General features: G+C 38.3%; 1 protein-coding gene across 5 annotated transcripts in view; it reads right to left on the bottom strand.

Annotated features, from left to right (window-relative positions):
* Window positions 1-22,328, bottom strand: part of EXOC6B (exocyst complex component 6B) — a 611,818-nt gene that overhangs the window by 155,635 nt on the left and 433,855 nt on the right. For all 5 annotated transcript variants that reach the window (XM_030310833.1, XM_030310832.1, XM_032592666.1 and 2 more), the window contains exon 20: window positions 1,355-1,428. In XM_030310833.1, coding sequence (XP_030166693.1) covers window positions 1,355-1,428 — 74 coding nt within the window. The remainder of the gene's footprint in view (window positions 1-1,354; window positions 1,429-22,328) is intronic.

Genomic DNA, 22,328 nt, shown 5'->3' on the forward strand with positions numbered 1-22,328 from the left:
GGTGGAAGGTCATAAGTGTGGAAAGAGATACTCGGCTCCATTTGTGACCATGCTGGGAAAGCCTTTATGTGTACGAGAACCCCCACCTCGGCCCCCAAATATTAAGTTGACACACGTTTCTGGGACGCGGCTTGAATCCTCAAACTTTGGCGGGTCTATAGAGACACAATTTTCTGTTTTCTGCTTAACAGGGCTTTCCAGAATTGTCATCAGATGACAGATTACACCACCCATCCACAAGGATTCAGGGGTAGCTCAGGCCATCCATTATGGGTTAAAAGCTGTTCCAGCATGAATCGAGTCACAGTGGTAAGGAGACTACCAATACAAGGGGTCCTATAGCTTTAAGAAATACTCTGGGCATCTAAAAGTTTTCAGAATGCAAACTATGTCAGCTCTGAAAACAAGAGGCACTGCATCATTATGGCAGGAGAAACAAAGCCAGCCCCCTTTTTAAAACAGACAAAAAAAAAAAAGATTGTTTTAATAGGAGAGAAGCATCAGTCATTGATTCTTACTTCATTCACACTTTCTATCCAACGCCATCCATCTTCAGAGTGAAGAGATGACAGAGCCCGGTTAACTCTCTCCCTCTTTCGGCCCCCGCCCATCCTGTTCCTCTCTACCCAAACCACCGAGCCCTACCAACCTGCCCATTTTGATCTGCAAGCAACAGCCCTAGAGAATGACTCTTTCTAACTGATGGGCTCGCAAAGCTCAGGTATGCCTGACGACTGGCTTTCATCAACACTACTTTAACAGGGTTGCCTGTCAGGTTAGCATGACTGGTCAGGGCCTTTGCTAATCATCTTCTAAAACCACCACTTAGTCACTCTTGGCTGACCACATTCTACAAAGGAGGGGATGGGAAGACTGAAGGCAGCAGGAAAAAAGTCAACAAGCCAAACCAACCATCCAGAATGTAAAATATTTCATTTTTCTTAAATGCTGCTGCCCTCATTATCTACAAACAAAAGTCCCCAGGCAGGCTGTCTCTGCATCAGTGCACCTGCTTAGCATTGGTCTGTGGAGTTATCTTTCTGCTGTGTCTGCAGAAGCCAACTATAGCACAATGGGTCACATCACTTGAGGGTCACTTGAGTCCCTCTACGCTCTGGGTCCCTCCTCCCACCTCCTGCCTTCCCTTCTACCCACAAAACCTTTAACTCCACCATAGCTAAGGATCCCAGATAGCTAAATAAAAGAGGTGGCCTCAAACACAGGGAAAAACCCTTAGGTCTCCAGTGTGAATCGCCAACGCCAATCCCCCTCCCCTCCCCTTTTCCTTAAGACCTGATGGTCTTCAGTCACACATCTTAAAAGAAAAACAAAAAACAAAAACACAAAGACTTACTTGTCTCAAGTCGATGAAGGCCAACTGCAGCGTGTCCTCCTGGAACCCAGGCACCGGGCCGGATCTGGCAAACTCTGTGGGAAAGAAAAGAGGATAAAAAGCGCCTTTAACTAACCATGGACAGGGAGATTGGCAGACGGATGACAGGGAAGACAAGAGAGGCTGGGGGAGAGGAGGACCAAGCTTCTAAGGAGTCATGTCTCTCTCCCTTCAGCTTCTTTGTTTGCCCTTCAAAATTCGTGTCATCAAAACACCATTAATTCCAGCATCCTGACAGCAAGGAAACTGTACTAATTCGACCTGAAATTTATTCCCATGAGCCGCGCTGGGCTTCAGAGTATTTGTTTTGTGAATGGACAAACAACTTGCAAAGGAGGAGGGAGTGGGGGAGAGAAAAAAGTTTTTCCTCTCAACACAATAAAATCTTCAGCTGTGAAACTCTTTTCAGTTCCGAAAGCTATTTATATTTTAGATCGCTGAAGGAATTTTCTAATTTCACGCCTGTCACCTCATTCCCCAAGCATTTATCAAAAAATATTCCCTGCCACATCATTAATTATTCCCTCACTGATTATTTGTATTATCTCATGACTGCATTATTGCCAACACACACACACACACACACACACACACACACACACACACACAAGCAGAAGCTGTCCCAACCCACTGCTTGGCTCCTGAGCAAAGGAGTACTTGCAGATATGAAAAGCCTACCTAAACAAATCTCATGGCAAAAGCTTACGGAACATTTGCACATATCCATCCTACTAGTGTACTCTTTGTCCTTGACTTCTACTTCTATTCCGCTCTCGAAAACTCTTTTTTTTCTCTTCCCTCTACCCCAATTTAGTCTTAGGTCAAAGACACCACATGAATGCTATTTGCAATTTACAGTAGCGCCTTGGGTCCATGCTCAGTTTATGACTCTGGCTTCTACATCGTTAACAAGAAGATAACTGCACGGCTATAGGGACAGACACTAGTAACAGTTAAGAATGTCAAGTTTTATCGTCCCTAAGCCCTGCTTATTATGAAATCAAAAGGTCTTGTTTAAGCTCCCTACACACACACCCACACCACACACACCACACACAGAGAATGAGAAAATTCAAGAGTTGGACAGTTACTATGTCTTGAATTCTCTCTATAAAGCCAAAGTGTGATGGACATTTAACATCAATCTACCATTTACCTCAAAAACAACTCCAGTATTGGCTCAAAGCAAATATGAAAAGGAATGTTTTCAATTACGTTTTATTCCAGGAACGAATTTAAGAAATTATACAGACTTAGTATCATACTTTTTTTTTGAAATTAAATAAAATCCATCAAGATACCTGCATAAATGCCTGGAAAATTACTTCCAACATCCAGTAGCTGGACAGATTTAAATGATGATTTGTGAACAACTATGGGAATCCCTGTTTTTAAAAAATATTTTCCATCTGGGGCTTCTTAGACAGAATAGGTTTTCATAACATCCTTGCCCCACTTAAAAAAATAATGCTAAACAAAATTGAAAGGGATTATGGAAACATCACATGAAATGAAATTTAACAAAATTTGTTAAACAAAATATAGCACACGTATATTCTACAACTGTACACAAAATATTATTTTAGATATTTCAAAAAAATAACTACTGTAAGTGAAAGGAGATAAACTATAGATAGGATGATTAGCAGCACTGGGTTTCTATTTGTGAGGAAAAGAAAACTCAAATGCTATTTGCAAATTAATTCCATCATATTATAGGCCAAATGATTCAAGTTTCAAAAGAGTAGAATCCTACAACTGTACAAATACTTGAAGAGGGCCATGTTAATGGAAAGCCTGACATACTCCATCCTTCATATCTTACAACAGCCATTATCTGTGCTAACCTTGTATACGCAGCAGCTGCTCAAGTCAGATGTACAACTCGCCCATACTGTGCTCCTACAGAAAGCAGTTCTTTGAATTATAGCCACAGCCACTCTTTTTGACTGCCTTGATTGTCAGTGGTCGGCTTCAATAGGCTTCCCATGCCTGATGGTTTCATCCAAAGTTGCTAGTTTCCCCCCACTGCTCCTGCATGACTCAAGGCTATGTTTCATCACTTGACGTACTAAAGTCCTCTCTGTCAGTAGGAACCTTTCTTGAGTCAAAATATAGCAACTGTCAAGGTGTTCTGCTTACCTACACATGTCCAACTCAATAGAATTACCCCGTGACACAAGGTTGAAATGCTTGAGAGCTGCCTACACATTCTCACCTCTCCTTGTTGAGCATGCTCCCTGGGGCTGACAGATGACACAGACAAAACCACTCAGGAAACCGAGAGTCTCACTTTATAGACCTCATTTTTATGACACACTGAATCTTCCAGGTTCCCAGAGGACATGGTGGCCTTTTAGATTTGCTTTTCCATTTATAAATCAGGGAATCAAAGAGTGATAATTGCTTCAAAGTATGACAGAGTAAAGAGATTCGTTTTCACATATAGTTTATGGAAATGTCTCATTACTGTATATTCAACTTCATGTTTGTATTTTTTCCTCATTGTTTTACATATATAATCCTTGTCTTCTCGTGTAGATAGTAAACTCCTTAGGGATAAGGACCATATCACTGAACCTAACAAGTATTTAAAATACTAGATATTCAACAAATACTCATATATTAATTAAATAAGTTACAAAAACAGCGAGATTCATTAATCATACATCCTCTTCACTGCCAATGAAAATCTTTAGATTGCAATAGGTAACGTGGCCTTATTAATATGAGTACCAATAAGCAGGTTTTAGGAATGTATGGGCTCCCTAAAATTTGGTGCACAATGATTGAAGAGATGGGTTTTGAGGTCATAAATATCAGAATTTGAGCTCGGATACTAGGTCTACGGGCATAGGCAAATTACTTAATCTCCTTAAAGCTTCAATGTCTTTTTCTCAAAAATGAAGAAAACAGTGCATTCTTTATAGTGCTACCATGAGGATTAAATGAAATAACACACATAGAGCAGTTGGCAGAGGGCCTGGCATATCATAATTGATTATCATTACAATTAGTTTTCTGTGTGAATATACAGTTCTCTGGGAAGAAGCTTCCTAGCTTTCACTGAACTCTCAGAGGGCTGGTGACCAAACAAAAGTTAAGAAACACTGTTACATACCCAGGACAAAACAGGAGAATTTATTCAGCTACCATTCAGTGATGAGTTAGTGAGCTGGCACTGCAAATTTGTTTACAGGCAAATATTTAAGTCTTTCACTTAAATGAAACTGAGATGACTAATTAACAGGATGCTAGCCACAGCAATTTTTATTGGTGTTATTTATGAATTTCAAAAAATGCATGAAACAGATCTCTTGCAATGTTTGGATTCAATATACGCTTAAAAACACGGTTGTTCTCTTAGAGTCAATTGTTCAGATATACAAAAAATGTTAACAGCATAAGAAAGTGTGAATATTTTAAATAAATGAACATTTGTAAGCAGTCTGATTTCAACTCTATAAAATATAATATGCATAGTAAACACTCATTTCATAATGTTAACTGAGGCTGTTGCAGACGGAAAGATTACAAAAGGATTTTCTTCTTTTTTATATTTTATAAACTTTTAAAATGAGTAGAGACCACTTTCATAATCAAAAATAGGAAATAGAACACATGTGCACATGTGCACCAAAATTACCTAGTGGTGCTGATTTAGTAGTACTTTCTCTAGTGACAAGGGATAGGACTTATTCAAGATTTAGCATTACAGGCAGCCGGGATTGGTCTGCACACCCAAATTCCCAGATGTTGCTTGACAGAAAGAGAAGAAGAAAACTACAAAAAGCTCCATCCAGTCTGTGTAACAGGCCGATGCATACACAAATTCATTAGATGCACACACAAGAAGCCTCTCTTTAACATCACAAATGGAAACGTTCCTTCTTTGGAAATCATCAAAAAAGGTAAAAGTATGCAATTATGACTGAGTGGAACCAATGTACGTATGGGGCACAATGGACAAGACCCTTTCTGGACTTGTCTCTGAGTCCAAGGTCTGTAGTAGGTTTTCAGTCTCTAAGTGTTTCCAACACCAAGTGTTTCCAAAGCCTGGGTTCTGTAGTGTAGACGGCATCGCAAGACTGTATAAGGTGCTTGCTGTATTTCACAAAGACCCAAACCCAACATTTGACCAGCATGTGTTACTTAGGGACTGAGTCAAGGTTCCAGTGAGGCTGGCAAGAAAGCTTCCTCTTCAAAAATGTGTTCAGATTAGTAGAGCCTACCAGTGATGCATTTTCCAGAGAGCTCTGGCTCTCCCCAGCAGCTCTTTCCTGCCCTTGTACCATCATGGTAGGGACTTCAGAGTTGAAGCTGGTATCAGGGCTTCACTCCAAGACCCAATTTGCAAATGTGAAAAATCTTTTAATGAGGAAACTGCCAACTCATCAAAGTTTACGAAGGAAATATTTTCATTTAAGAAAATAAAAAGGAGGTATAAAAGTTACAGAAAACAAGGCATATTATTAAGTGAAGGCATAAACGGGGAAATAAAATCACACAAAAAAAGTATTTTACTTACCAAATATTCAACGTTCTTTCATATTCTCCTACACACTTAAATCTATGTGGTTCGGCAATCATTTCTAAAAACAATATTAATTTCTCAAAAATATCCTGTAGGTTTATTTATAATGATATAAAATTACCAAAAGAGAAAAAGAAGGGATTCCACTAATTTCAAAATGCTTTCTACACTTCTTGAAGGCTGATCTTATAATTAACTAACACTATCACTTAGAGGGGGAAGGAAAAAAAAATTTAAATAAACTTTAAAATTATCAGGTACATTCACATTTGGCTGAAGAAAAAAACCATTTTTATAAACACCATAGAATGCTAATTAGAATAAAACGGTAGAGTCAGATTAGAAAGGGCTTTGAGAAATCAAAATGACTGCCTTAGTCTATAATCTGTGTATCTGGATAGGACCTCTGAGAGTTTATCAAAAGCAAGTTGTGAGAAACAGAAAATAAAACTAGTTCTTCTGAAATGACTCTAGGAGAACAATCATGTTTGTAAGGGTATACCGAGTCACAAAATTACAGATCTATTTTATGCAAATTGTTCATGGAACAAGAATAATTTTCAAAAGCAGATGAGCAACAAGATAAAATTTATTTCAGAAAAGCAAAACTAGTACCTTCTCTGGAAAATAGGTAAAATAGCAATTGTCGGAGAAAACCATCATTTGTTTAAATAAGAGGAAGTCGAAAAGACAGTGGATAAAATTTTGACCAGAGGTCCCTAGATACCATCATTCACTACTGCTCTCACTGAACTTCCAGGTCAGAAAATGGACAAGATAGCATCACCAGCCCTCACTGAAGGGACCAGAGGTTTGGCTAGGGCGAAAGTGCCAGGTGAGAAAGAAAACGCAGTACCCGGGGGGCCCAAAGTATGTTGGCTTCTTGTTTACATCTTACGATCATGTCAGGTCACATGTGGTGCTTGTGGGATTGAAAAAATAAGAGCTGCTGTTGCTGTATTAACATAATGGTTTCCTGGTATCTAGCTCCCTGGAGCAACAGACAAGGAGTGTGCCAGACTACCAAGTGTGGCTCTGGGGAAGCTAGCCTCTTCTTGCATCACTTCACAGTGGCTCCACTAAGCTCATTACAGACAGGAGTTGATGGACTCCACAGGGAATCCACTTGGGGCTCTGCTGGTCAGAGAAAGGTTGGCCAGAACATAAAGAAGTAAGCAAAGGAGACAGATACCAAGGAGACAGGAAAACGCTGGGGAGTGAGGGGGAGAAAAAAACCACCTTGGAGATGAAACTGACCATACTTGTGTAAGTGTGCTTGCATGGACATGTGATCATAAAAAACAGGCACCTTTATTTAGCCAGGGTATGACTCCCTGACACACATCACGCTCTGTTTTTACATACCTTAAATATGTAACTCACTACATTTCCCATCCCAAAAAGGGCAGAGGGAAGCACAGACTAACTCAAACACATTCTCAAAGTTCTGTGAGAGAAATCTGATGGAAACTGATGACACTGAAATCTGATTGCAAATGCCAAGCCAGGACTACACACAGATTTGCAAAGTACTTTTAAAGTTTGATTTTCTAAGTTCAATTCTCCAAGCTCCTTTTGCTCTGAAAGACCATTGAGAGCTAGGACAGACAGACACGGCATTTTAATTAATAAGGAATTAATCTCCCATAAGTGAGAAAATGGACACCAGCATGAAGGAAGTTCCATGCTGCTGCTCAGTAAACAAGACAATCAATCTCCACCTGGCTGCCCCTCTAACTGTACCACCGGGAGGAAAGGAGGGTCCTGGCACATTCAGTGGCTGGTGTCAGTGACAGCACACATTCTCCCGGACAGAAAAGCTGTTTTATGAGGAATAAACCTAGCAGATCAGAGAGGTCGATTTCTACATCTTATTTAACATATAAGAAGAATCAGTAAACAGCTTAATGAAATTAGCGGAATCTAGCAAAGCAAACTAGAGAAACAATTCTGTTTAAGTTTAGAAGACAGATAATATAAGTTCCCACCATTTCATGGAGTCCAAGGGGCACTGGGTGCCTTTATTGAAATAAAGTGCTCATCTTTGTCTGAAGAAATAATATTTTAAATGATGGGTCAAGAATATTTAGCCGTATTCACTAAACTAAAGAGAGTGACTTTTGCATTGTGTGATTCTTTGCAGAGGAAGAAGGGTTGAGGAAGTCAAGACAATAACGAGTGGCAGAACAACGTCATGCCGCACGGCAGCGGACTTTACCTTAATATTCCACAGAAAAATAACAGGCAAAAACAGAGCAAAAGATGACCTCGGACTTGAGTCTATAACTTACGCTGCTAAAGCTGAAAGGAGCATTTGGAACTACTGAGGACTTCTACCGATGAGCAAATTAAGGCCCAAAAGGTGAAGTCAGTGACCTAGTTAGAATCTGATCCCTCTAAGTCTGTCCTTCTAATATTTCAACAGGCACCCCCCACCTCAAATGTCTAAAAACAAATATTCACTTTGCATGTTCCTTTATAGGCATATTAAGTATTCCTTTACATTTAGTTAGGAATCATAAAATCCTAAAAATACACAGATCTGTGCAAAGTCATAATTTTCCTCGGAAGTTCCCAAATGCTTCACAATTTTGCAAAGTAAGTGCCAGTTTCATAATATATCTTTTAAAATCATGGTGAAAAGAAGCTTCTCCCAATCAGTACTTCTGTGTACAATCTCTAGGAAAACTGAGGGTCCACCATGAGAGGGGTGGGCTTCCTGAGAGATGAGAAAAACTAGTGCTCAGAAGCAGTGACTTTATATCCTTGAAATTTTCACTGTGCTTTTAAGGACTTAATTTTGTCCATGTGTTTGTTCAGCACTGATTATCCTGCTGTATGAACACATACACAAAGTTGCGGCTATCTGACATTTTACAGAAGGATTTTGAGAAGGATTCTGTAGGTCATTTAACATAACAGTGAAAATCAATTTTCTAGAAAAGCACTGTCCAAATAGAAATGCCAGCCCCATGTGTAATTTTAGAATTTCTAATAGATACACTAAAAACAGACAAAATAATTAATACTGAAATTAATAACATATCTTGTTTGACTCAATATGCATAAAATATTTCAATTTCAACATGAAACTAATATTTTAAAAATTATTCATTTGGGGGGCACATGGGTGACTCATCAGTAAAACACGTGGCTCTTTTTTTAAAATATATATGTGTGTGTGTGTGTGTGTGTGTGTGTGTGTGTGTGTATTTTTTTTTTTGAGAGAGAGAGAGAGAGCAAGCGTGAGTGGGGAGAGGAGTGGAGGAGTAGAGGGTGGGAAAGGAGGGTCTAAAGAGGGGGAGAGAGAGAGAGAGACAGAGAGAATATTTTAAGCAGGTTCCATGCCCAGCATGGAGCCCAACATGGGGCTCAATCCCACAACCCTGGGATCATGACCTGAGCCAACATCAAGAGTCAGACACTCAACTGACTGAGCCACCCAGGTCAGGAGCATGTGACTCTTGACCTCAGGGTCGTGAGTTCAAGCCCCACGTTGGGCATGGAGTCTGCTTTAAAAAAAATGATTCATGCCTTTTTTTTCCCAAAATTTAGTATATATTTTACATTTACAGCACTTCTCATTTCTGACTAGCTATATCTCAAATGCTCAAATGGCCACTTGAGGCTGATAGCTATAGCACTGGACAGCACAGCTTTAGATGATGTTGACTGTAATGAACTTAAGTTAAAATTAAATGTGCCAAGAATGATCTTAGATTTTGAAATGACCAAGAAAGAGCATTCCTAAAATTCACAGCATTATGAATTCTATTTTTACATCGGCTATGAAATTAGGATTGAAGCAAATGTCCATGATACTACACAATGGCTTTGATTCAACTTGTATTAGAAATGTATGTTGCCTTCAGAGAGCTATATATATACTTTGTATATTTTTCATCATGCCCGTCAATACATTTTTATACTACCTCTCCATTAATCCTTATATTTGTATGCTTACCTTCTTCTCTTCAACCCATTTTCTCTTTCTTATGCAGGTGTCCCCTGTTATCTATCTGCAGGGAGATATGTACCAAGACACCAGTGGATGCCTAAAGCCACAGAGGGTACTGAACCCCAAACATACCATGGTTTTTCCTATACATGCATATCTATGTTAATTTATAAACTAGACACACTAAGAAATCAACAACTAAGAATAAAATAGAACAATTATAACAATATACTGTAATGAAAGTTAATGTCAATGTGGTCTCTCTCTCTCAAATAATTTATTGGACTGTACTCATCCTTCTTGTGATGATGAGAGAAGATAAAACACCTGCGTGCTAAGATAAAGGAGACCTGTTACATAGGCATTGTGATGAAGTGTTAGTCTTCTACTGACGGTACATCAGAAGGAGCATCACCTGCTTCCCGATCACAGTTGATCTTGGGTAACTGGAACCACAGAAAGTGAAACTGCAGAAAATTGGAGGCTTTGGTACCTAACTTATTTATTTTTTCAATTTATCCTGTTGAAAGTGGCCTCAAATCATTTTTGGAAAAAGCAGCAGGGTATAATTGTTTTTAAATGATGACAGCTGATAAGTATATAAATTTGGGGACATAGTGAGCTATGCCTCAGGTTCCCTAGCCAGTGATGACAATAACCATCCTGATCTATAACTGCAAAACGTTTTTTAAGGTGCAACATAAAATAAATACTGACTCATTAAAGGGAAAAGTATCAAGACTCTGGAACAGGGTGGAGGTATATTGTACCACACTATGAAAAATGCTGAAAGTCAGAGAAATGACTAAGGTACGTTCCACATGGGAAGTTTCCTAAGTTAAAGGAGACAGACTTTTTAGGAAAAATCAGTATAATTCTTTTCTTTCTTTCTTTCTTTCTTTCTTTCTTTCTTTCTTTCTTTCTTTCTTTTTTCTTTTACAACTTTTTAAAAGTAGGCTTCATGCCCAATGTGGGGCTCAAGCTCATGACCCCGAGTTCAAGAGTCACATGCTCTACCAACTGAGCCAGCAAAGTGCACCAATATCATTCTTTTCAAACTGAGAGTAGTTAATATTTCTTTGGCATATATATTTCATGATGTTCTTACAATTTTCTAGGAAAACTAAGTCTCATAATGTAAGCCGATGTCCACAAAGATAGATATTTCATTAGATAAGGTAACTGAGATTCTAGTTCTTTCTAGAATTTACTTATGTGACCTTTGGCCAATCAGATAAGTTCTTAGTACTAAATGTCTCTGCTGTGAAATGAAGGTAATAATATTTCACTTAATTAAAGCTACAGGAATAAATCAAATATATTCTTGATGTCTATGATACAATAAAGAACATGTCTGGTCTTTGCCCCCGCTCCTAGAATAGAGTTTCAAATACCCTTGAAAGTTCCTGAGCAATAGGAATTGCTATTCACAATGAGCTTCTTTTGACCATACCTAGGTTTATGCTAACAAGGTTGCTCAAGTGGGACCTTAGAGAGTTTTAAGGGAGGGGCTGGATAAGCCAGAAAGACCAAGCTCATGATTTTCAGCCACACCCCCAGTCTACAGGGAGGGTAAAGGGGCTGGAGGCTGATTTCACTCATGTGGCCAATTATTTACTCAATCATGCCCATGTAATGAAAGCCCATATAAAACCTCTGGATACTGAAACTCAGTATCAGATTAGTGAACACTCTGATGTGCTGGGATGGTGACATGCTTAGACTCCAACCAAGAGACAGGATGAAAACTGTGCTTGTCCCCCTCTTCCCCAGGACCTTAACCTATACATATCTTCCATTTGGCTCTTCCTGTTACAGCCTTTATAATAAAACTGTAATCAGAAGTATAGAACTTTCAGTGATTTCTATGAGTTTCCTAGTGAATTCTTTAATGCAAGGGAGTTTGGGGAGTTCTGAATCTGTAGTCAGCTAGCAAGAGGAGTGAGTGGCTTGGACACCTCAGACTTGCAGCTGATGTCTGAAGAGGGGAAGTCTTACAGGACCGACCCCTTAACTTGTGGAGTCTGCAATTAGTCTACGACTAATAACTTAGTTGTAGAATTGGATTGAACTGTAGGACACCCAACTGATGTCAGAGAATTGTTGTTGGAACACAAAGTTCAATATAGATCAAGTGCAATAAAACAGGATATTGGGTCCATTTTAATATCTAGGCTAGAGCCATACATGTCCCAGCATAATTAATGGGAACATTACTGGATTTGGATATAAAATAATATGCTTTTCCCCTTGACATGGCCACTTCTTCAATGAATCAAAAAATTAAAGATATTGAATTAATATAAGTCTTTGACATTAGAGATCATTTTTGACATGACAAAGTAAAAGTTCTGTATATCTTGCCCAGAGAAAATGAACATTTTCTATATTTACTAGCTTTGATTCTTTGTTTCATGAAATTGTTCTAATTATCAGCTGGGAACTTTTTCCCCTAAAATGGAAATTTATTGTAAAATATTAAAACAATGATCCAACAGCCACATTAAATGTTTGCATTAGATGAATATCAACATAAATACCATTCTCCCATTCTGGTTACATAGGCTAGACCTAAGAAGTCAAGACCTAAACTTAGGATCTATCTTACTTAGAGAATATAAACTGTGCCACTGAGAACTCAGTTTAGGATGTGTTTTCCCTTTTCTCCTTTTCCCCTAAAGCAAACAAACAAACAAAGACAAAAGGAGAAGAGAATCTTTGTTAGTGCAACGCTAGCCCTTTGGCTGATACTTACTGGGTAAAGGGTCAAGGAAAGGACTTCGGACACAACTCAGGAGCTCTAGAGGAAGCATTAAGGATTTTAACTCCTAGGTACTGCTGAGAGGGAGATTAGTGTTTAAAAAGAATTTAGGTTGGCTGGAAGAAAAGGAAATGAAAATCGTTGTTTCTTAAGGCACATGAGCCACTTCTTTCCATGATAAACTGGTGCTTTTAAAGGAATATCTTAAGTGCTAGAAGGTATAGGAGATAAATGAACATTTCAAGTATTAAAAGCACTCCTGTCTTTAAAATGATCCTTGTTGAAAAGCCCTCAGAAATGCTTTTCTAGGGAAGAATAGCGAACCTCACTCTTTTCCCTGGTTAACTGTCTGGGCAGGGGCTTAGGCTACACCTTGTTTCCATCCACTGACAGGCAGACAGCTGACAAAAAGATTCCAGTGACTCAGAGGGGAAGGGCAGGCCTTAAACAGGCTGACTGCTGGGACTTGGTGAAAAATGGAGGAGACTTGGTATTTCTCCAGCAAGGCATATCATTCAGAAGAAAGGTACATCATTCAGAATGACAAAAAGAAGAGAAAGATGACGAGGCAAATTTTACTGATACCTACGAAGAAAATTAAGGAAGAATTATTTTTCTTTTATTGTTGGTCACATTATAGAAAATGTTTGGTGTCACTTGCTATTAAACTGTCCTAAATCATTAGGCTGAACAGTGGCAACATAAAAATAACCACTCCACTGAAGTTCTCAGAGGCAATAAAATAAACAACTTCTGCTTTCTTCTCTTTCAAACTCCATTTCTGAAAGAGCTATTTACAAGCACGGATTCAACTTCTTATTCTTCCACTCATTCCTGAATTCTCTGCAATCTGGTTTCTACCACCCCTACTTCCCCTAAAAGTACTTTCTCTAAAATTTACTTTGGATTCCTTCTTATTAAAGCAACACTTATCCAGGCCTTCTCTTACCTGACATTTGCATGTACCATGCAGTATTATATAAAATTATTCATTGTTTATCTGAAATTCGCATTTAACTGAGCGTCCTGTTTTTTTATCTGGCAACCCTACTCCTAACTGAAGATTCTGTATTTAGGCTTGCATTTTCCACAATTTTGCCACAGTGATTTTCCTAAAGCAGAAAATGACCATGTCATTCTCATACATAAAACATATGACCAGCTCCCTACGTACCTATAATCAAGTATATACTTCTCAATAAGTCTTCCAGCACCTAACAAGGATTATATTTTCACCATTGCCTCTTGGTTACCCCACTTTGTTTCACCTTTCCTCCAGTCATAATGAACTAGTTTTAGTTCTCTAATATGCCACACTTTTAAATTTCCTCCCAGAATTTATATGAACACCTGCCTTACTAGTTAGAATATCCTTCCAAACCTACCTCATCCCACTTGAGTGGCTAATTCCTACCCATGTAGTTCAATTGGATATCCTAGTCCAAACAATCCCCATATAACAAATGAGTAAAAAGATTTTAAAAGACATTAGTGTATTATTCACAGATACTTAGTGATCAAGCACAAAGACACAGGTCTCGATTCACCCATTCAGGTGTGTGTTATCCCACCAGTGACCCTACCATACAAGCTTCTCTTCCCAGGAAAGGGGTGGAAAATAGAAGTAAAATATAGATCAACAGAAATTTATAGGCAAAACTTACGAATTCCATACACCGGAATGACTCACCGGAAACTTTTCGCTTTTCTAAATGAAAGTGTTGGCAGTGATATTTTCCTCCTATTTTCTAAATTCCAATCTTAGAAATATAAAAATTGGAAATGCTAAGGTGATCTTTTGGAGAAATTGTAGTAGGTCTCCTCAACTTCTCTCTTTCCCCCTTTCTCTCTCATTCACACACACACACACACACACACACACACACACATCCCCCCAACAAATAGATAAACTAAAGGAAGAGAGAAAGAAGGTAAATTTTTACAATTTGTAATGCTAAAAGTAGACTAGATAGATTAACTCAAACCAGAATTTGTTAAATGCTGAAATGCTAGATAGAGTATGTAATGATTGAAAAGACATGGGATTTTTTCTTTGAAAATGTCTTATAAAATCTAGAACTTTCATCAATTTTTTGAGATGTATAAGGTGTGTTCCACCTAAAGACAGTAGATGGGTTAGAATGTTATGGGAACTCCTTGTACACCTGAGTAGAAGTCTGTCAACTTTCAACAATTAAAATAATTTTTAAATAAACATGGCATTTAATATGCCTTCCTGGTTTACACCCTATAAAACGGCCCAATTAAAACCAACAGTTTACTGGCCTCAGCCCCAAAGACATGAAGTGAGGGCCAAAGAAAATATGTAATGTATAAAATGCCCCAGTGTAAACACTTGGTGACAAGCAGGAGCAGTGAATGCATCAGATATTCTCGACAGATTCCGGCTTACTGCAAGCATTAAGATTTGGGCCCATGTGAGTAAAAGGGATGCACAAACGGCTTAAGGGAAGGAGGCAGCAATGCTAAAGAAATAAAATAACTTTTAGCTGAGGTGCTCTTTGGAGCTAGCTGATATAACAGAAAGAGATGGCCATACGCTGGTCTGGGGCTAATGGTGAGGTCTTGGGTTTGCAATAATTAAGATGAGCTACTATTTCTACTGGCTCATTTCTGCCTAGAAATGCTTCTGGGAGTTTTGAAGCAAATCACGGGTATTCATGAACATTTTAAATAATTGTCTAACTTTCTAATGAAGAAATAGTAAAAAGGCTTTGGAGAGTAAGAAATTGCTACGATATACTCGTTTTACTGTAAGAAAACCTGTTTTACCAAGTCCAGAACCAGGGTCAAGTGACAGGAAAAGAGTAATAACCACAATATAATTTTATTATTTTCCTTCTTTGAAATGGCATTTCTTAATCTTTCTGGTCCCTGAAACTTCCAAAGTGTAGAAGGTCTTAAAGTTGAGAAAAAAATAAGGACTAAAATCTGAAACAGCTAAAACGGAAAATGTAGAGAAAGAGGGAAGGAGCACTAAGTTTGGAATATCACTTCAACAAAAAAATCTGGTATTCTCCTTTCCAAAGCCATGCAGCAGGAAAAGAGCCTTTTGGAAACTACCAGCTGTTCAAGGTAAATCTCTTGGCCACCATCCTCACACCCCCCAAAATATCTCTTAAAATAAAATCGGGAAGAAAACTCAAACCAATTTCAAAGAGGAATCAGTCACCGTCCTTATTTAGAGATGGGATAAGTACCACATTTTCCAAACAGTCAGACAGAACTTAGGGTATGGGAGAGTTTGCCACAGAAAGAGAACCTTAATTCAAAATTATGATCCCTCATGTGGCAGGTCTTTTGTATTCCCTCATCACTGTTATGCCCCACAAACAACCCAAGGTAACATTTGCTACCAGAAAAAGTACTTTGTCTGTGTTGGCCAATCTCTGGAAGCCAATAGCAGAGCTTGACAGTGATGTATAACAAGGTTAGAGCAGAAGGATCCATCTCCATTTGCTTGACAAGGATGGTATCTGAGGCCATGGTGAGGAAGAGCAAGTCGCCTGCCCTCGCTGCTCAGGTTGGCAGCACCTACTATCAAATGACCAGGTGTCTGGCAATGGGCTCAGAGAGACAATGACTTCCTTCTCTTCTGGAATTCAAGGAACTTCAGCCCATAAGCCAGAATAACTGCTGAGTGGGCACTACTCACTGACCCATGTCTGACAAGAGTCCTCTCAGAAGGTACAGGGCCCATCATCCACAGTCAAAGAGAAGTGATATTGCCATTTTAATGGCAGGGAAGACTTCCGTTTGGGTACTCCATAGCAGAAAGGCGCATCATAATAGCATAGCACCTAGCATGACAAGCATTATAGTCATGGGAAAACAACAGCAAACAAAGCATGGCTTTTGTACTGCCTATTTTGGATAGAAGGAAGATATTTGCAGTGTGTGCTCTTCCCACATTATTTTAGATCTGAAAATCCAAGCTCAATCCTGCATTAAGAAGAACTGGTAGGGATCTGGGAGTGGGGGAGGGACAAAGCCATATAATCCGTAAGTTCCCAAAGAAACTTTTGCACAATACGTTGATTGGGAGCTGTGTACCTGAGAAAATGATTCCAGACTATGGCCTCTATTTTCAGCCCAAATACTTGAGTTTTAAATCTGACTCCTTGTATAAAATATGTACAGTGTTCCAGGTCTTGCAGAGAAAACAAAGAATGTAGAGAATGAACTCTTGATTACACACCCGTGTGTGTGTGTGTGTGTGTGTGTGTGTGTATGTATATATACACGATTGCCAACTTAATGAATCTTCCCCCGCAAATCTGTAAGTTTCACTGAAGATACTGAATGAAAATGAGAATTAGAAATAGGAATGGAAAATGAAACTGAGAAAAGGGGAAAACAAACGATAAAATGAATAAACAAAAATACACTCTGTTAAGACTGGCTACGCAAATTCCTATATACTTCCAGTAGAGAATGAAAGCATTACTGTAAAGAAGAGATAGAAAATATTTTTCTGATTCCATTAGCCAGTCAATCAACCAAAAGACAAAATTCATTAGCCACGGAGTTTGCTTCATGGAATGAGTTATTGTCTCCATCATATTAAAAGCATTAATGACTAATTACCCTTAGACTTTCACATGTGCACAGCACTGCAAATTATAAAAAAACAAGTTTATTTTTCTGCATATGAACCCAAAGTCTATCATTAATCTTCTTACCTTAATGTTTCTCAGATGAAAGAGAGCAGAAAGCAAAAGCTTGTTTTAAAATTATAATTCATAAAGATGAGGCTCAAGATAGAAGCTAAGGGATCTGAAATTAATGATACTGAAACACACAAAATGTCCTTCAATAGCCTACCCATAGGACATTTGCATCTTCAAGCACTATACAGGCCACATGAAAAGAAGCATCTGTTATTTTAATATAACCCAGAGAGATCAGATTTAAAACTTAACTAAGCTCAAATTTCCTCCTTTTGTCACTCCTCAAACCTTATATTCTTAGGATGGCTCTCTTTTTAAGATTTGAAGAGGTACCAAATGCTTAAGATACAATCTGAAAAGTGTCCTTTCGATAAAGTATAAAAAATATATTTGAATTGGAAAGGAAGAAAATTCTAAACTTTTCACAAGAATCCCTTATGAAATGGTGCCATTTGTTACAATGATTTAACATTTCCAAGATTCATTTAATGTTGTAGAGAGCCAACTTCTCTTCTTTAAATCTATTTCTACCAGTATTCATGTCCCGATAACCGAGTCTCCAAGAGATGTGTTCATACTCTTTAGTGTCTTCTGAAATTCAGGACTGCTTAACTAATATGTTTCATTGTTGCAATTGCGATTTGACCCAAGACCACACTAACATCTTCACAGGTGACTGTAGTACTTCAGGTCTGGACTATACAGCTTGACTTCTTCCTAAGCCAATGTTATCCAAAGGTAAATAGTATAAAACAGACTCTGAAGCAATCCTGCCTTAAAGAATTATATAGAAAGTGTCTTTGAGGAAACAATTATTGATCTATTCCAAGGGTCAATGAATTTATAAGAGCCCCTGACAGAAATCACTCAAAACCTGCTTTCTGCTTCCATATACTCTGAGGATAAGTCCCCTGGGGACCATGGCATTGTACATAACTAATGATGAAAGCTCTAATAAACATGTAATACTTACTAATGCTTACAAACATTCATGTATATAGGATCTGTAAATCATTTCATGTGCATTATTTCATTTAATCCTTACAACAACTCTCTACAGACATAAAAATATCCACATGATCTTTCCTCCCACAATAAATAATGTTATCTTTAAACTAAACAGAAATTTAGAAATCATGCAGCCCAACGTTCTCATTTTATAAATGAGAAGCCTCAAGCCCAAACAGGTTTAAAGAATTTTCAAGACCGTACAACTAGTTGGTGGCAGCAGGGAGGTTATAATACAAGTTTCCTGACTTCCAGCCTACTAGTCTTTCTAATGATAATGATAACAGTGACAATGAGGACAGTTATTGAGCATTTACTATGAGTAATAACTTAATCATCATAACAACTCTATGATTTACACCAATTGTAATTTCATTTTACAAATAAAGAAACTAAGGGAGTTAAGCATACCCAGACCACTAAAATGAAGATCCAGGTTTCAAAGACCAATCTATCACCTACAATTTTAATCACTACGTATTACGCAGCTTATATATTGATAATTGATTGTTGATGGCAAGATGGCTTTATAATCCATAGAAATTGGTGGTAGGATATGTGTACTAAAGTTGCTAATCATTGCCTTGCCAGTTGTACATCCTCCTAAAAGAATATTCCTTAGGATTCCAACTATATCCCAGGCTGTCTTGCTATGCCATCCATCCGAGCGACTTCCTACTTATACTCCCTCCCATCCTCAGAGCTGACGAAGAGCTCCAGAAATGGAAGCAGTTGCTAACTGAATCATTTTTATTCATTCAATAAATATTAAGCAAGCACCATATGTCAGGCACTGTGCTAGGTGCTAAGGAGACAGGAACAATCAGGGTAAATAGGATCCCTAACTTAACTGATTTACTGTTTACCTTTTTCTTGGATTCTATGAAATGCATATATTTAAAATAAGCTTTCCTTTATTCTTGAACTGGTTTGAAGAGATTTCTGTTCCTTGCAAATAAACATACTCTTAATTAAGACAGATTATTAGGGATCGAGCTGGCAAACAAAGACTTTGGAGAAAAAGTAGACTGTTTGAAATTGGTTAGCAGGTTATGGCAGGGAAAAGGGCACTGAGACCTCCCATGGTTTCCCAGGAAGTCAACAGTCTGAGGAATGTGGCAGCCAAGCTCATAATTAAGGTATTATCTTAAGTCATCAGGGAACAAGTTCTCACTGCGGGTGAAGCTTTGGAGGACAAAGCTGTGCTGTCACCGATCAAGTTAAAGAAATTGAAGAATATGAGTCATGTGAAATCTTTTAACGACACTGGGCAAACAAGAAAATGGGGCAAACTCTGATCCCTGGTAGAACGTGGAGCTCAAACATCCAAGAAAACAGCCATCGTGAGGCTCTATTGCAGTACCCCTCTATCTGCAGCTGAATAGCTGAGTGAGTTGAAAATGAAGTGCATAAATTGATCTTTCAAGTTATGTACTGATATTCCAGCTGTCTTCATAATCTCACCATATTTCTTTGGTAAATGCAAGAGTACTGCAAGAAATTGGGGAACCTTGATCCCTCCCCTTCTCCAGAAGGCTTTCCATTGCATCCTCTTTGCCAGAGAAGATAGCAGCCTGCTCTATGTCCCACTCCTTATTGAATCTTGTCCTGTGACTCAGATCTAAATAAACACGGCTCAAAGGGTGATATGCAAAATAAAGGTAAAGAAGAAAAAAATTATATCCAGACGGAAATGTAAGAGTGTTCTAGGGAATCTCTGCAAAAACAGGGAAAACTGTATGGATATGCATTTTGCATTACTTATTCAAGGACAACTAAACATAATCTTGACTGACAAATTAATTACTATAGGGCATCTCGCTGGAGAGGCTTGCTTGAATGTACTGGCTAGCAGTTATTTTAACAGTTTGGTTGGTCGGCTGATGCAGATTTGGGTTTAACACTGGCTTAGATGTTATTTAAGGGCCAGGACTGCGTTCGCATAATATAAACTTCAAAGGCCGCAAAGGAAGAATGATACAGTGTGGATCTGTCACATATGCTTTCCTTATGTTTCTCACCAGGGTCCTGAGGACTCTGTTCTCTCTCCCTCACATCGAGAAGGGATAGGTAAAGGAATGCCTAATGCTCTAAGAGAGACTCATATGTGAGTGACCGAAGGTAGATAATGAACTATATGGAATTGGAAGTCAAGGATAGGTGGACTCACGTAGTACAGAGAATCAAAACATTTATCCCAACTGGCAGTTGTTTGGGCCTTGCATTTAAGGTTCACAGAGACCACTTTATGAAGATTCTGAAGCCCCAGTGGCAAAATCCTAAGCAAGCCTATAAAGGTTTGCCTGATTACCTTTAGCTAAAACACACCTGAGTCTATACCACAAGGGGACTCGAAGCCATTTATTTTAGTGAATATATACAAAGACACTAAAATGTTAAAACTTTTTAGGAACTACTAAAATTAATTCTTTTTAATGTTTATTTATTTCTGAGAGAGGGGGTGGCAGGATGGGCAAAGAGAGAGGAAGACACAGAATCTGAAGCAGGCTCCAGGCTCTGAGCTGTCAGTACAGAGCCTGATGCGGGGCTCAAACTCACAAACTGTGAGATCATGACCTGAGTTGAAGCTGAGTCACCCAGGCGTCTCTGAGCTAAAGCTAATTCTTTAAGGGATGCAGAAAGCTATCTGATCTTTCAGTTAGAGTGGGGACTTATGGAGGGTAAGTGACAAATGGTGTTCTGCCATTATGTTCTATCACAGTAGGCTCAGTGAGGTCATGAATTTACTCTGAAGTTGTTTTCCAAAATCCCAAGTTTAGGCAGATCCACATTGAATTCCTGACTTGTAAAGTGGTGAGGGTTATTATGGTAAGAATGGCAAAGTGGAAGACTCTGGAGCCCTTCCCCAAACAGTAAACCAAGGACAGATTTACTCAACCACCAAAGAACTGAGAGTACGACAAGGTGCATCCTCTCTTACCTTCTTATTCTAAGGCCCAGTTTATTCTGTGCAAAAGACTGATGGATCCTGGGAAATGGACTCTTCTAAATTTTAAAAGATTCAATTCCTGCTGTATCTCTTTGCAAACAAATGTGCCCCAGATTTAGGTTAATTATATTATACTTTTAATATACCAGTCTTTTGAATAATTTAGGGACCTGAGTAGATAACTAAAAACTGAAAATATTTAACACCATAAACCATATAACAGTGGAAGTGAGAAAGAAAAGGAAAAAACACACATAAAAGTATAGGGGTAAAGAAATGATTACGTAATATGTAAAATTTCCATGGATGTTTGTAAATGATTTTATATATATTATCTCATTTCACTTCCTAACAATACTGTGAGACAAATAGGGCAGGGATTAGTATTTCTAGTTTATTGATGGACTCAGGGAGGTTAAATGAGTTGATCCATTCATTTCCATAGCTTGAATTATTGTGCAGAAATAGGCTGAGGCTCTCGACTCATCTCTATCCTGATGTAGACCTATTACTGGTCTTGAAGGCTCCTGATAAACTGCAGAGTCCCTTTTAAAAACATAAATCTAACCAAAAGAATAGAATAGAATAGAATAGAATAGAATAGAGTAGAATAGAATAGAAGTAAAATAAAATAGAATAAAATAAAATGAAATAAAGTAAAGTAAAATAAAAAATAATACAAATACAAATCTAATCAGTCACTCTCCTATTTAAAATCCACTGTTTCCCATTTTATCTCCAGCCTCCAGCATGGTACTCTGCACAAAGAAGGGGCTCCATATGTATTTGTTGAATAAGTGAACATATTACTAAATTAATGCTGTAAATAAGTAGTTGAGCTTGGCCATGAACCTAGACCTCTTTATTTAGAAGGCACAAAGAGAAAGCCTAGGAAATTCCAAATCCAGACCCAGACTGACTAAGAAGTGCATGTATGATATAGAGCCCAAGTTTGGTTAAGGAGGTAAAGTAGTAGGCTCTTAAGACTTGTTAGTATTTCAAATCCAGTTTCTCTGCTAGGATCCAGTGCTCC

This window comes from Lynx canadensis, chromosome A3 (genome assembly GCF_007474595.2).
Source record: "Lynx canadensis isolate LIC74 chromosome A3, mLynCan4.pri.v2, whole genome shotgun sequence".
Taxonomy (NCBI): domain Eukaryota; kingdom Metazoa; phylum Chordata; class Mammalia; order Carnivora; family Felidae; genus Lynx; species Lynx canadensis.